The 16537-nt window shown below is 42.5% G+C and overlaps 2 protein-coding genes across 2 annotated transcripts; one reads left to right on the top strand and one right to left on the bottom strand.

The window, feature by feature from the left end:
* Positions 1-937: 937 nt before the first annotated feature.
* On the bottom strand, positions 938-15970 carry adat1 (adenosine deaminase tRNA specific 1; the record flags this gene model as incomplete). Its single annotated transcript, XM_083893609.1, has 9 exons — positions 938-1089; positions 2093-2179; positions 2383-2482; positions 2743-2888; positions 4191-4689; positions 4809-4942; positions 5864-5918; positions 6023-6091; positions 15796-15970. The coding sequence occupies 9 exons, from the start codon at positions 15968-15970 to the stop codon at positions 957-959; spliced, it is 1398 nt and encodes a 465-aa protein (XP_083749735.1). The 3' UTR covers positions 938-956.
* Positions 12116-13279, top strand: LOC310930576 (carbohydrate sulfotransferase 6-like; the record flags this gene model as incomplete). The annotated part of the gene is made up of 1 exon (XM_083893608.1): positions 12116-13279. The coding sequence occupies one exon, from the start codon at positions 12116-12118 to the stop codon at positions 13277-13279; it is 1164 nt and encodes a 387-aa protein (XP_083749734.1).
* Positions 15971-16537: the final 567 nt, after the last annotated feature.

Below are 16537 nucleotides of genomic sequence, written 5' to 3'. Positions count from 1 at the left end.
TCCTACATTTGGATGTACTATAGTGACACAAAGTGACCACACGAGGCAGCAGTAGCTCCTGTGTCCCCGTGAGCTAAAATCACTGTTTTTCTCTATGGGCTTTGGTGTGGGAGAGTGAGCGGTTTTTACAAACAAAGTCCGAGATACAGACGTAAATATGTTCTAAAGACTTTGCAGACTTTTTTGATCATCTATTAATTTGTCGCGTATTTTTGTCCACAAACCCCCCCCAAAAAATGACTCCCGTTTTTGACGATTTCTTTGTTTGTACGACGCAAAAGAAGAAGAAGAAGAAGAAGAAGAAGAAGAAGAAGAAGAAGAAGAAGAAGAAGAAGAAGAACTATCAAATCAACCAATTTAGTCATCGGGGGAAGAACATGAACGCTGCTGATGCTGCTGATGCTGCTCAGGAACGACAATGACATTAAACACACAACGTAAAGAATCCTGACCTCTGACCTCTGACCTGTGACTTGCTGCTGAGCTGCAGCCTCCTCTCGGCCTCTGGGCAGAAACGTGCAGAGTCAGCTGGACACGAGTCCACTCGCCTGAGACACAGGAAATTAATTTCCAGCAAGCACACGCACACACACGCACACACACGCACACACACACACACACACACGCGAGTGTCGCCTGAGGACACGTAGAGACGGTCAGCAGCAGCTCCAGGTGTCCTGCAGCTGTGGACACACAAACACACTCTCTGGTCAGCTGTGGACACGACACTCTGACAAATAAGTTGACTGAGAGTCAGACGACGAAACTACGAAATGGAATCATTGGAAATTAAAGTCATTCTGCAAACGTGCTTTTATTTGCATATATATATACGTATAAAAAAAGATATATTTTCCAACACAGTCGAAGAGCGAGGTTTGTTGTTGGTCGACCGCGGGCGGAACCTTTGAGCCGCAGGTGTTTTCGGGAGGGGGGGGAGGGGGAGGGGAGGGGTTTCAGCGGAACAGCAGGAGGCGTCGCTCGCTGCGCGGCCACAGAGGGAAAACCTGAGAGTGAAGCTGCCGCCAGGACAACTGGTACGACTGAGACGCCTGTTTGTAGTCCCAGTAAGTCTGCAGATGTGCTGTCCTGAACACACACACACACACACACACACACACACACACACACACACACACGTTATGTAACCTTATTACAAATACTTTCCAAACTTTTCCAACAGGAAACTGAGGTTTCACTCTCCCACACCAAACCCCACAGAGAAAACCGGTGATTTTAGCTCACAGGGACACAGGAGCTGCTGGTCCTCTGCTGCCTCGTGTGGTCACTTTGTGTCACTAAAATACATTTAAATTAAGGATTTTAAAAGCCGAAGTGACAAAATAAGACACTTGAAGTCAGTGATGGAGGCAGCAGTGGATCAACAACTCCTGTGAACTCCTGTGTTGCTGTGATGTTAAAATCACTGGTTTTCTCTATGGACTTTGGTGCAGGGAGAGTGAGTGGTTTACAAACGTCAGTTTACACAAGGAAAAGTCTGTCTAACAGCGAAATAAAGACGTGAACGTGTGTTTAAGACGTCGTAGACTTTAACTGACATTGATTTTTACAGATGAGTCTTTTGTTAACAGGCAAAAATCAGTTTTTCTTCACAAAACATTTCTTACACCAAAGTCCATAGAGAAAACCAGTGATTTTAGCTCACAGGGACACAGGAGCTGCTGGTCTACTGCCTCGTGTGGCCACTTTGTGTCACTGAGGTAAGTCAAAACAAAGGATTTTCAAAGCCGAACTTACAAAAATAAGACATTGCAAGTTAGTGATGGAGGCAGCAGTGGATCAACAACTCCTGTGAACTCCTGTGTCGCTGTGATGTTAAAATCACTGGTTTTCTCTATGGGATTTGGTGCAGGGAGAGTGAGTGGTTTACAAACATCAGTTTCCTGTTGTTAAAGCGCGTCTCACAGCGAAATAAAGATGTGAACGTCGTAGACTTGAGCCGACCATGTTTTTGTTTGGTTATCTGCTAAAATGCTGACTAACAGAGAGGACACTGTTCTCTCACACACACACACACACACACGCACACACACACACACAGGTCACAGTGAAAGAGTCTTTTGTCTGTTACCTGAGAGAAACAGGAAGTGATGAAGGCTCAGTGGCTGAAACCACAGACAGGAAGGAGTGGAACAGCTCTGCTTTACACAGACGAGACCTGAGGACACACACACACACACACACGCGCGTCCCAGTCTGTCAGTGCACTCCTCGACAACTGACGACACACTGACGATGATGTTCTCAAAATGTCTTTGTTTGTTTTTGTCCTCAAACACAAAATAATTCAGTTTGAATGATTTATTTGTTTGTGTGGCGCAAAGAAACCAGTGTGTGTGTGTGTGTGTGTGTGTGCTCCACCTAGCTTTCACTGTGCCCAGGGCCTTCTTTGTCACTCCATGTTTGTAGCCGTTGGCGGTGACATCTAGTGGCTGCTCTGGGACATTACACCAACTGATGGCTGAGAACACACACACACACACACACACACACACACACACACACACACACACACACACACACACACACACACACACACACACACACACACACACACACACACACACACACACACACACACACACACACACACGAGAGACTAAAGAGACCTCGATATGAACTTCACTCCAAAATTCAAGCACCTTCAATGACCCATGTCTGTTTAGGGCCATTTTCAATAACTTTCAAGGGTTTCAAGCACAGTCAGTGCAGTGAGTCTACCTGCTCCACAGGGGGAGACGCGTCCCTGTCCCGCCTGGTGGTGGCGCTCTGTCTGGCTCTGACTGAAGGGGAACTCCAGGGTGGACTGAAGCAGCACCGGTGGACTAACGGAAAAACCAGCGGGGAGATCGGACACCTGGAGACATCTGAGGAGGAGAGAAGACAGAATGAAGCAAAATAGTCTAATCTATCTATCTATCTATCTATCTATCTATCTATCTATCTATCTATCTATCTATCTATCTATCTATCTATCTATCTATGCTAGCTAACTACCCTCTATTTATCTATGCTAGCCATCTAGCATCTATCTCTACATGCCAGTGATCTAGCTATCTATGCTAGCCAACACGCAAATATCTATCTATCTATGCTAGCCAACTAGCATCTTTCTACGCAGTTGCGCTTTGACGCAAAAACCAGCGCAGTCAGTTTTAACGTAAAAAAACCCACCACACTTACGCTTTAACGCAAAAACCACTGCAGTTACACTTTAACGTTAAAACCACCGCAGTTAAGCTTTAATGCAAAAACCACCTCAATTACCTTTTAACGTAAAAACCACCGGAGTTAAGTTTTTATGTAAAAACCACCGCAGTTACCTTTTAACGTTAAAACCACCTCAGTTGCGCTTTAACGCAAAAACCACCACAGTTAAGCTTTAACGCAAAAACCACAGCCGCTACGTTTTAACGTAAAAACCACCACAGTTAAGCTTTAACGTTAAAACCAACTCAGTTGCGCTTTAACTCAAAAACCACCGCAGTTACCTTTTAACGTTAAAACCACCTCAGTTGCGCTTTAACTCAAAAACCACCGCAGTTAAGCTTTAACGTAAAAACCACCGCAGTTAAGTTTTTATGTAAAAACCACCGCAGTTGCGTTTTAACGTAAAAAACCACCGCAGTTAAGCTTTAACGTAAAAACCACCGCAGTTGCGTTTTAACGCAAAAACCACCGCAGTTACCTTTTAACGCAAAAACCACCGCAGTTGAGCTTTAACGTAAAAACCACCGCAGTTGAGCTTTAACGTAAAAACCACCGCAGTTAAGTTTTTATGTAAAAACCACCGCAGTTACGCTTTAACGTAAAAACCACCGCAGTTGCGTTTTAACGTAAAAACCCCCGCAGTTAAGCTTTATCGCAAAAACCCCAGCCGATACGTTAACGTAAAAACCACCGCAGTTACCTTTTAACGTAAAAAAACACCGTAGTTACACTTTAACGCAAAAAACGCAGCCGCTACCTTAACGTTAAAAACACCACAGTTGCGTTTTAACGCAAAACCCACCTCAGTTGCGATTTAACGCAAAAACCAACGCAGTTAAGCTTTAATGCAAAAACCACCGCAGTTACCTTTTAACGTAAAAAACACTGCAGTTGCGCTTTAACGTTAAAACCACCGCAGTTGCGTTTTGACGTAAAAACGTAATAATGTGATTCCTCACCTTGCGACCAGAGCTCTGTGCATGACCTCTTTGCTGTACGGACACCTGCCCACCACCAGGAAGCGGAAGTAGAGCGCCTCCTGTAGGTAGTGGGAGAGCAGCGCTCCCTGGAAGCCCAGCACAGTCCAGCGGGCGAGCTTATCGCTGCAGGACAGGGACCGAGTGGCTTCACCTCGTCCAGGCTTCACTCGCAGCAAACCCGCGCTGTGGTAGCCGTCCCCGGGGCGCAGAGGGTCAGCGGGGCCCCCGGGGACACACTTGGCCCCCGTTCTGTGGACGTCGGAGAGCCGTGGACGTGCTGAAGCAGGAGAGACCGTTTCTGTGGAGGGACGCTGGGACGGAGACGAGGCGTCCTCAGAGTCTCCGTCCTCCAGACACAGCAGCTTGGTCGTCTGACCTTCGCTTGGTTCCTCAGCTTTTCTTTTGCGGTCTCGTCCTGACTCAGGGGGGCGGGGCTGAGACTGGCTGTCAGTCATGGGGATGATGGAGGCGTCGCCACCTGGAAATGTACAGAAGGTTTCAGATCATGGTCTGATGTGTGTGTGCAGGTGATGACTGAGGGTCAGTGTGAGCTGCAGGTGGACTCATGTGGACTCGTGTGGACTCATGTGGACTCACATGGAGTGTGACTGGTGAAGAAGACGAAGGAAACTCCCGGCTGAAGCCTCCACTTCCCCTGCTGCTCTTCAGACGCACAGAACACTGAGCTGTCGCCACAGGTGACGACTCTGTACAGCTCCTGGATCAGGTACCTGCACGCACACACACACACACACACAGACACACACACACACACACAGACACACACACACACACGGGGTGTAAGAATGTGAGCACCAGCCAAAATGTCCTGGTGCTCAAAAAGATACCCATACAGGAACACACACACACACACACACACACACATGAGAAAAATACAGACATATGCAGATACACACACACGCAAACACAAACACTCACACACAGACACACGCAAACACACTCACAGACACACACGCAGATAAACACACACACACGCAAACACCCATAAGCAAATACACACACACACACACTCAAACACACACACACCCACAGACACACACAAACACATATGTGCACACAGACACACACACACACAGACATACACACGCACACAGACACAGACATACACACGCACACAGACACAGACTCACACACACACACACAGACTCACACACACACACACAGACTCACACACACTCAAACACACACACACAGACACAAACAAACACATAAGAGCACACAGACACACACGCACACACAGACTCACACACACGCACACACACACTTTTGTACTTGTTGCATACTGAGGACCAGCATTTCCACTTTATAAATCAACACAATTACAAATTATCTACTTCATGAATGACATCGACAAAGAACTACTTTAGTGCAGTACCATAAAATGTCTGCAGGTGGAGCCCCAGAGCAAAAAGTGTGTGAAACACCAGGGCTGGAAATCGGGTTTTTGTTTCAAATTGAGAAGCTAAAAACAGAGTATAGCATGTTTACAAGCTAAGGAAGTGATTTGAATGAAAACAAAGTGAGGACCGGCCAAAATGTCCTCACTTTGTAAAAATGACCTCACTTTGTTGGTTAAAAACCCCTCACTGGTCCTCAGTGTGCTGCAAGTACAAGAACACACACACACAGACCTGACACAGCCTCTCCTGGCGATGACCTCAGCATGACTGTCATTGAGGACGTCACCTGCGTCAGAGACAGAGACAAACAGACCATAATAATCATAATAATCATAATAAGGACTTCACAGCTAACACCAGGCACTGAACACGTCCATGTAGAGTCATCACCTTGAGGACTCGTGTGTGTCTGTCCAATACATTTGGTGCCGGTTCCCATGGAAACGACCTCCATCTTCACTGTGAAAGGAAACAGAAACGACTTAGCAGTGACTTAACCGCACAAAAACAACACAAATGCAAAACAATGTCTTAGGTTTTAACACAATAATGACTCACAATAATGACTACAAATCAAATAAACCTCAAACATGAAAAACACAACTCACTATCCAAGGATCCATCTCACAAATACTGACTTAGCATCTCACAAATACTGAGTTAGTATCTCACAAAAACTTACTTAGTATCACACAAATACTGAGTTAGTATCACACAAATACTGATTTAGTATCTCACAAATACTGACTTAGTATCTCACAAATACTGACTTAGTATCTCACAAATACTGAGTTAGTATCTCACAAATACTGACTTAGTATCTCACAAAAACTTACTTAGTATCACACAAATACTGAGTTAGTATCACACAAATACTGATTTAGTATCTCACAAATACTGACTTAGTTTCTCAAAAATACTGACTTAGTGTCTCACAAATACTGATTTAGTATCTGAAAAATACTGACTTAGTATCTCAAAATACTGACTTAGTATCTCAAAATAATGACTTAGTTTTTCAAAATAATGACTTAGTTTTTCAAAATAATGACTTAGTCTTTCAGAATAATGACTTAGTATCTCAAAAATAATGACTTAGTCTTTCAAAAAACTGACTTAGTATCTCAAAATAATGACTAAGTCTTTCAAAATAATTACTTAGTATTTCAAAAAATTGACTTAGTATTTCAAAAAATTGACTTAGTCTCTCAAATGACTCAGCATCTCAAAATAATGACTTAGTATCTCACAAATACTGACTTAGTATTTCAAAATAATGACTTAGTATCTCAAAATAACGACTTAGTATCTCACAAATACTGACTTCGTATCTCAAAATAATGACTTAGTATCTCAAAATGACGACTTAGTCTTTCAAAATAATGACTTAGTATCTCAAAATAACGACTTAGTTCATCAAAATAATGACTTAGTCTATCAAAATAACAACTTAGTCTCACAAATACTAACTTAGTATCTGAAAAAAATAATGACTTAGTCTCTCAAAAAATGACTTAGTCTGTCAAAATAAAGACTTAGTCTCTCACAAATACTAACTTAGTCTGTCAAAATAATGACTTAGTCTGTCAAAATAATAAGTCAGTCTCTCAAAATAATACGTTAGTCACCATGGCTCAATCCTAACTCACTCAGTTTAAAAAAAAAATGTTTCTACTTCGAAAACTAAAGTAGATTTAATATTAGAAAGTGACTTTTGATACTAAAGTACAGTAACTGTCACATACTTTTACTGAGACATTTACTTAAGCAACAACTGCTGCAAGTTTGGTCCAAATCGGAACAAATATGTGTGAAAAATGTAGAATTTTATGCAAATTTGACCACTGTCAAAAATTCCTCAAGAATATTAGGACTAAGCCTAACACACCACCAAAGTTTGTCCCAGTCAGACGACTTTTGTCTGATCCTAACCCGACTCCTGGGGGCGCTATAGAGCCCTGGGGCTAGGCACGGGTTAGAGCCCTATGCCACTATCCGACCTTATGGCAAATTTAAAGAGTTTTTATGCATGTTTACGCCCTCAACATTGAGCTCAATAACATTAGGTTCTTGGCACTTTGTTGTGCTTGTGCCTGAATGAGTTAATGGTTCACACAACAATCGTTAAAAAAGTCAATATTTTGCTTGTAAACAGACGTGAACGCAGGGGTGTGTGAATTAAACAATGATTCTGTGTGATCATGGAAGAGGACGTGGAAGAGAATTTATAATAGGATTTTGAATGATAAGTAGATTTTGGAACTATAAGTAGTTTTTGGAATTATAAGTAGATTTTAGAACAACAAGTAGATTTTGTAACGATAATTAGATTTTGTAATGACATATCCTCCGCATCGCATGAATTTTTGAGGGACTACTTTCTCAGCACTATACTTCCGGCAGCGGAATCAGTCCGCCGCTGCCGGAAGTATGACGTGCTGCTGCTGCTGCTGAGACATAAATCCTTCAAATTGCAAGGTTGGTTTTATATCAAACATTCTACCAACACAGATATGTACATCGATAGTCTGCCGTTACAATCGATTTGCCTCTGGTGCACTGTGGAGTCGGTATGAGTGTTTTTAATGCCATGCTAACTTGTATCATTGACTTGCGCTAGCCATAGCATCAGCGAACTCGGCAACTAGAAGAACTGAATTAAATTTCTTGAAAGCGTCTCCAGACGTCTCCATCACACCGGCTGAGTTGGAAAATAGGTCTTATGTCCAAAATTCCGAACTATGACTATACTATATGACTATAACTAAGTCCTGGTTCAACTCAAACGTCCCGACATCAAACAGTAATAAACCTCCAGACAATCTTCTCTAATATGGACAAACATTTACACAGACTCCACCCACTATTAGCAAAAGTAGTATTGTGTTAAGGATAATTGCTGAGCGGCTGAACGAGGAGAGTGCATCACTCTGAAGTCTCACGTCGACCTCCGTCAGACGAGCTGCTCCTCAGGTTAGTCTTCATCCTGTTGTTGTAAAGTTGTCTGTTTTAATGAGATTTTTTTTTCCCCATTTGATGACTAAATAGAAAGCAAAGATGTCCCCAGTTCAGTTCAGTTGAATCCAGTTCGACTTTGGGTAGATTTTGGGTCCGAGACGTGGGCAGAAAAGTAATGCATCATCAGCATAAAGACTTATCTTGTGGTTTAGTATTTTTCGTCTGGATTCCTTCTACATCTCTATTTTGTCGGATATATGCTGCTAATGGTTGTATGAAAATTGCAAGGGGGGGGGGGTTGAAGAGTGCCCCTGTGGAGATTAAATCTTAGTGAGATTTGGTCATTTGTTCTCACTGATGCACTTGGGGAGCTGTATAGTATTCTGATCCAGTCTATGAAGGAGTTCCCAAATCCAAATTTGCGGAGGACGGCAAAGAGAAATTTCCAATTCACTCTGTCAAATGCTTTTTCTGCGTCTAAAGATACAGTAGTGGTTTCCACGTTGTTAAGAACAGAATAGTCAATAAAATCTGTGGCCGAGTGTACACCTTCAAAGGATCCTGTTTGGTCAGGATGGATTATATAAGGCAGGGCTGTTCAACTAAAAACTAGCTTAGCAGAGGGCCAGCTTGGCTGTTCAGCCAGTGGGCCGGTCAACCCCTGTGCTACTATTTTGTGTTGCATGTACAGTAAACGGATACAAATAGATAGAAAATGATAGAAATTAATTAGCACTTATTTATCAAAGTGGCTGCTAGTTTTGTGCAAAAAGGCAAAGTAACAAAACCACCAACAATATTTGCAAACGAATGACTTGAAATTCTTGAAAGTCGGCATCGCCCTGAACAAGGATCCGTTGAAAATATTTGCAAATCTCTTAAAGAATAATTTTAATGAATTTATGAAATTCGGGAAATGATCCAATTGCCCTGATTCACTTTGACAGTGAGCTGACTTTCTTAAAAAAAAAACTAAAAGTATCTCGGAACGACTTGAAATGTTCTATAGTAATAGTCATCATCGCCCTGAACAAGGATCAGTTGAAAATATTTTGAAACCTCTTAAGGAATAATTTTGATTAATTATTTAAATTCGGGAAATGATCCATTTGCAACATTCAGGTACAATACAATTTGCGTAAAGTGCAAAAAGGTAACAGTTACAGTATCACCAACATTAAGGTAGAACAGTCACAACTGGCTCTTACAAAATTAGAGGTAACAATATAAACAACATTAAGGTGCGATGGCCACAAAAGGCTATTTTTGCAGAAATATAAGTAACAGTATCAAGAATATTCAGGTACAATTGCTGCAGTTGGCTCATAGTGCAAAATATTCTGGTACATACATAGGCTGCCTACAATTACAGCTGTACTGGTATTTGCCAAAAAGGGACGCAAAGTGTCAGAAATGTGTTGCTTTATTATGTATGTTTATTTGTACGTTTATTTTTTTATTTTCATTTCTTCTTTTGTTGTTATTATTCACATGTTCGAAATAAACTAAACTGAACTGAACTAAAAAAGGCGAAGCTACGGTTTTATTGGCTTTTTAATAATACATTCATTATTCATGGGCTAATGGGCCGCGGGCCGGTCCAAATTGCTTGAAGGGCCGGTTCTGGCCCCCGGGCCTTAAGTTGCATAGCCTTGTCCTAGACACACAGTGCCTCCACTTATGGGCGTGTGGAGACAATAACCACATCACAAACATTTGAACTCAACACAAACACAATTACTGTTAATGAGTGCAGTTCATGTGACACAGGTGAGCATTGTTCTGTGTGTCCTGTCTAATGATTCATATCTCTTTGCTAGGGTTTTACAGACAATTTTGAAACTTAGATTTATAAGAGCTATGGGACGATAGCTCAATGGCAGTGTTGGGTCTTTATCCCTTTATGTATATGTATGCTCTTACTATGACTGAGGGCGATGATAATCTAAACATTCTGAAAAGTACAAAGAGGGGAGACAAACATCACCAACATTAATAAAACTAACTAACGTACATAAAACAAACACTCCCTAAAGCCCAATGTATACTCACTGCGTAAAATGCTCTGCGTCGTCTCCGGCTACACAAAATATTTTTTAAAGTTCCCATAGACTGGTCCTGTTGCACATACATACATTCAATTGTTTTTATGGTCAAAAACCTCCTAGTTGCTGTAAACGAGCCGATAAAAATCCTCTTTTCTGACGCTGTTTCCCAGCCCCGAGATTTGAGACTCAACTCTCACACCCAGAAGACAGAGTCTTGTGATTGGCCAGTACCCGGAAGTGACATATTCAGCACACCCGCTCTCAGAAGCACAGCTCCCCCCTCTGGAACGGTGGATGCACTGCTGCTCATTATCAAAACATTGTTTTAACAGTGTTTAAAAATAGCTTCGTCACGACTCCCCACGCCTCAGTCCCTTTGACGACCTTTGACCCAGAGTCAGACCCAGAGTCAGAAGACACTGTCGCTCGTGAAACACCTCCACAACGGACGTTATTCTTCTTCTGCGGTTCAATGTACGCAACCAGATGTGCCCGGACTAGTGCCCGGAACAGGACGATCGGCTGTTCCGGAGAACTGGTGTTTACGTAACCGGACCGGGTTTTTCAGAGATCTCGCTGAGCCCGAGATTACAATAAAACACAGCGTTCTCAGCAGTGGCTGAACTGTTTGTTTAGAACCTTCAGGGCTTCTTAAGCAAGGTAATGATGCAGATACACACTAAAAAAACAGCGTTAATGGGAACTTCCGGTCTAGGTCCACTTTAAGTGTCCGTCACTCCGTCAAGGGGTATTATCGTTCACCCATTTTATGGATTCAGAAGAGCCAGGGGGTAGACTCCCGAGTCTGTCCACCGATATGACGATCCTTCCTCAGTGAACTTCTTCCTGATCGGGAATAGAAGCCTACGACGCTGAAGAATCTCTCCGGGGAACCGATCGTTCGTGCTGAAGCCGGTGCCCTTCAGCTCCCTGCCTCGGCTTTTACCGAGCTCCTTCTGTTTTGAAATGTTCGAATTTCGCGACGATGGGCCTCGGTCTGCGGTCATCCCGTTTCTTCCTTTCCCAGCCGGTGAACACGGTTAAAGCTGATGTCTTCGACGGTATCCGCTGATAGTTTGAGCTGTTTTTGAATAAAGTTTTTAATTGTTGGCTCCGGGTCTTCTTCTACTTGCTCTGGGATACCGGCGATAATTAAATTGTCCCTCATACTCCGCGCCTGGAGATCAGTAATTGAGTCATTAATGTTTTTAGTTTCAGCCGACAGACGCGTCATTCCTTGGGTTAGGTCTTTAGGAATCCGTTTTCCGTGGCCAGCGTCTCGACTTGTGTACAAATGTGTTGATCTGAAGTTGACCCTCCCCAAAAAAATCAGGTGTACCAAAAAAGGAAATTCCTGTTAAACGTAACATTCCTCTGTCTTTTTCTTTCTTCCTCCTTCAGACGCAACTCATCGCTCTACGGAAGTCGTGAAAAGGGGAGTTCGAGTGTCAAACACCGTCAGCGATCGGCAGCCACGATGTCTCGCTCCAGAGTCAATTTTAGTACCATGATCTTCCTGGTGGTCCTGCAGGGAGTAGTCGTGGTGTTGTTCTGCGGTTGGTACCTCCAGATCTCTCACTGTGGCTCCGCCCCCTCCGACAAGAAGGTTCACGTTCTGCTGCTGTCATCGTGGAGGTCGGGTTCATCGTTCATGGGTCAGGTGTTCAGCCAGCACCCGTCTGTCTTCTACCTTATGGAGCCTGGTTTTCACGTCTGGACCAAACACCCCAGATCTGGGGCGCGCTCTCTGCGAATGGCGCTGAGGGATTTGTTCCGGAGTTTGTTTCAGTGCGACTTCTCTGTCATGGATTCGTACATGCCAGAGCATCCTCAACTGGCCTCCTTGTTCAGGTGGACTGTGAGTCGAGCGCTGTGCTCCCCTCCGGCCTGTTCCCTCACGCCACGCAACCAGTTCAGCAACCAGTCTCTCTGTGCAAAGAAGTGCAACGTCCAAGGCCTGCAGGGGGCAGAGCAGGCGTGCGGCACCTACAGTCACGTGGTGTTAAAAGCTGTACGATTCTTTGAGCTGGAATCCCTCTACCCTCTTTTTCAGGACCCCAACCTGGATCTCCGCATCATCCATTTGGTGCGAGACCCGCGGGCTGTTTACCGGTCTAGAGAGGAGACTGGTTGGATCTTGGCTCACGATACCGCTGTCCTTTTGGAGCACGGTAATATACCGGCAGATGAGGTGGGTTACCAAGCCATTCAGGAGATCTGTCGCAGCCACGTTCGCATCATCGAGAGGGCCATGGTAAACGGACCTCCGTTCCTGGAAGGCCGCTACAAAATGGTTCGCTACGAGGACATGGCAATAAACCCACTCAAGGAAATCACCTATTTATATGACTTCCTGGGTCTGGAGATGACCAAAGAGCTGAAGGGATGGATCTACAATATGACCCATGGAAGCGGCAAGGGCACCAAACAGGAAGCCTACAGTATCACTTCACGGAACATTGTTGACGTCTCCAGGGCGTGGCGCACCATGCTGCCGCACAGCAAGGTCAAACGTGTCCAGGAAGTGTGTAAAGAGGCCATGTTGCTGCTGGGCTACAGGACGGTCGACAGCGAGGAAGAACAAGTGAAGCTGGACATAGATCTGCTGGTGCCACAGGAACCGTACCAGTTCAGCTGGTAAGCCAAAACAGAGCAACCCACTCAGAGTTAATGATCATGAGCGACGGCACAGGAGCGACGGCGTGCCAATGGCCGTGTCAACGCAGCGCGACGTGGTACCGTCAACGAAAGACAACATCGAACGCGACACAACAGACAACAACAGTGCAGCTCGTTGAACAGTGAACATGTGCTTGAGCTTTTAATTTACACAACGCATGATTGTAACAATAAAGTTTATCGTCTCACTCTTTGTTGTCGTTTCTGTTACTGTGTGAAGTGGAAGCTAGTCAGAAACCAGCAAGACACCATTTACGTTTGGGCGCCACCTGCTGACTGAGATATTAAATTACATTTATTGAGAATTTATCCTAAAAAAGAAACTACTACCACTCAAAGCTGGACAGTGTATACAAGCCGTTTTGGCGACGCTAACCGATTTCAAAGATTCTTTGTACTATTTATAGCTGGGTGCGTTAACGGCTGTTAACGGCATCAAACTTAACGCACGTAAACGCATGGCGACTGACCGGGAAAAAGACGCATGTGACGACATGTTTACGTGACTCCCGGTTGTTGAAATGAGTCTCTAAAGTAACGCTAAAGTTTAAAAACAGAGGCACAGATTCGTAGTACACAGGTACGCTGGTTATTTGTAGCGCTGCTCTTTTCCTTTAACAAACAGACCGCTCCAGTTCCACTGTAGGCTAACGCTAACGACGCTAAAGGAGCTAATGCAGCTAACGGAGCTAACTGGTAAACGGAGCCTGGACTCCGGTGTCGCAGCGCGTAAACATGGCGTCACGCACTTCTTTTTCCAGTCAGTCGTCATGGAAACGCGCCACGCGTTAAGCTAGTGCCCAGCACTAGTACTAATATTCCTTTCAGCCGTCTCTGCCAGAAATATCAGTCATTATCAGTGTTCTAGATATAATATCTGTCATTGTTCAATCAGAATCTAGCCCCAACGCACTTGTGTCATACCCTAAACTGAGCAAAGGGAGGAGGGGAGATCTTCGATCAAGTCACATCTCGCGAGAAGTTGTTCGCTTTCAAGTCCTCTCTGCTGGTGACGCCCTGAGCAAAGGTAAGGTCCTAAAAGCTCACTGTTTTAAAAATACAGGGCCCCAGCACTAACTGATACCAGTGCTTTCATACGTGTTAGCTGTTTATGGCTCGTAGCAGCGGACAGCAGTCATTTGAGACAACGCTCTTTAGCTTGTTTGCTAACATAGTTGATGTTTGTATCGCTCAGGGTTTAACTGCAGGTTAAACTTCACGCAAATCACACAAAATCAACTGTTTTTTTGTGTGAGATTGAAACACATTGAAATGACCACCTAAAAATAATGACTTTGTATCTCAAAATGATTATTAAATATCTCACTAATTATAAAAAATAACGACTTTGTATCTCAAAACAATGACAAACTATGCTAACATTATGACTGTTATCAAGATCGACTTCGTATCTCAAAATTATGATTAGAAATGTTGAATTGATGACTTCATTCTCAGAATCTCAGAATAATGACTTTGATTAAATACTTAAAATAATGACTTTGCATCCCAAAATAATCAGGTAGAACTCAGAATATCCCAAAACTGTGACTTAGTATCTCACAAGAATGACTTAGTATGTAGAAATTGTGACTTAATATCTCAAAACAATAAACTATCCTACAACTGTGACTATCTCGACAATATAATTAAATATTTTGAATTGACGACTTAATATCTCAGAATGCTGACTTAATATCTCAGAATGCTGACTTAATATCTCAGAATAATGACTTAATATCTCAGAATATTGACTTAATATCTCAGAATAATTACTTAATATCTCAGAATAATGAGTTAATATCTCAGAATATTGACTTAATATCTCAGAACAATGACTTAATGTCTCGGAATGTTGACTTAATATCTCGGAACAATTACTTAATATCTTAGAATATTGACTTAATATCTCAAAATGATGACTTAATATCTCAGAATGATGACTTAATATCTCAGAATATTGACATAAAATCTCAGAATATTGACTTCAAATCTCAGATAATGACTTAATATCTCAGAATAATGACTTAATATCTCAGAATATTGACTTTATATCTCAGAATAATGACTAAATATCTCAGAATAATGACTTAATATCTCAGAATAATTACTTAATATCTCAGAATATTGACTTTATGTGTCAGAATAATGACTAAATATCTCAGAATAAGGACTTAATATCTCAGAATAATGACTAAATATCTCAGAATAAAGACTAAATATCTCAGAATAATGACTTCATATCTCAGAACAATGACTTCATATCTCAGAATATTGACTTAATATCTCAGAATATTGACTTAATATCTCAGAATATTGACTTAATATCTCAGAATATTGACTTAATATCTCAGAACAAGAAGTTAACATAATACGAGTCAGTAACGTCAGTGGTGATATAATATAATATAATGTAATGTAATATAATATAATATAATGTAATGTAATAAGTGATATGTGGTTCCTTGTGTGTCTAACCTGTGTCAGACTGGGCACCGGGGCTGAGTTTGACCACAGCGGCCAGCAGAGTCCACTCTCTGCCCGCCTCAGGCTTCCCTCGCCGGGGAAGCTCATCGAAACGCCCGTAGCACAACTTCGCGATTTCATCCGCGTTCACCATGTTAAATAAGAGCAAACGGAGAGGAACGAGCATTTAAACATGTTTGGCGTGAACGGCGTGAACGGCGAAGTCCTCTTTAAAACGCTCTGGACGTCACGTTAATCACAAACTAGCGTAAACTTCTCTGTCACGGAGCAACCATGAGAAGACAGACTTACTTCCGTTCGGGACCGGAAACACTGCAGGACTTTCACAACAAAGGTCCCTAATTTGTGCAAAATTGGACAGAAATTGATTTGACGCCATATTCAAAATGGCTGGATTCACTGTTATTGAAAGAAAGATGAATTCACAATTCTATTTGACTGATTTATCATTTATTAACCAAATTTCATATTCACAAAGCCAACGTTTTGAGGGGAGAAAACACAGTATTTTTGTGGAACTGATGGCGTTTTCCAAACAATAATTATGTCTCTTCAATGTGTAACTGTACAAATAAAAAACTATGAAAAAAATTATTTTCCTTGTTAAATACTTTATTTTTTGTGTCTATACAATTATAGACTGCTTTTGTGAATGCTTTTATTTAGTTATTCTTTATTCACGTACTCTCAATAAAGCATTTTATTTTTTATTTTTTTAAACAACAGCAAAAAA

The sequence above is a fragment of the Microchirus variegatus genome (assembly GCF_963457635.1).
Source record: "Microchirus variegatus genome assembly, chromosome: 8".
NCBI classification, from domain to species: Eukaryota; Metazoa; Chordata; class Actinopteri; order Pleuronectiformes; family Soleidae; genus Microchirus; species Microchirus variegatus.
This window is presented reverse-complemented; position numbering and strand designations above follow the sequence as displayed.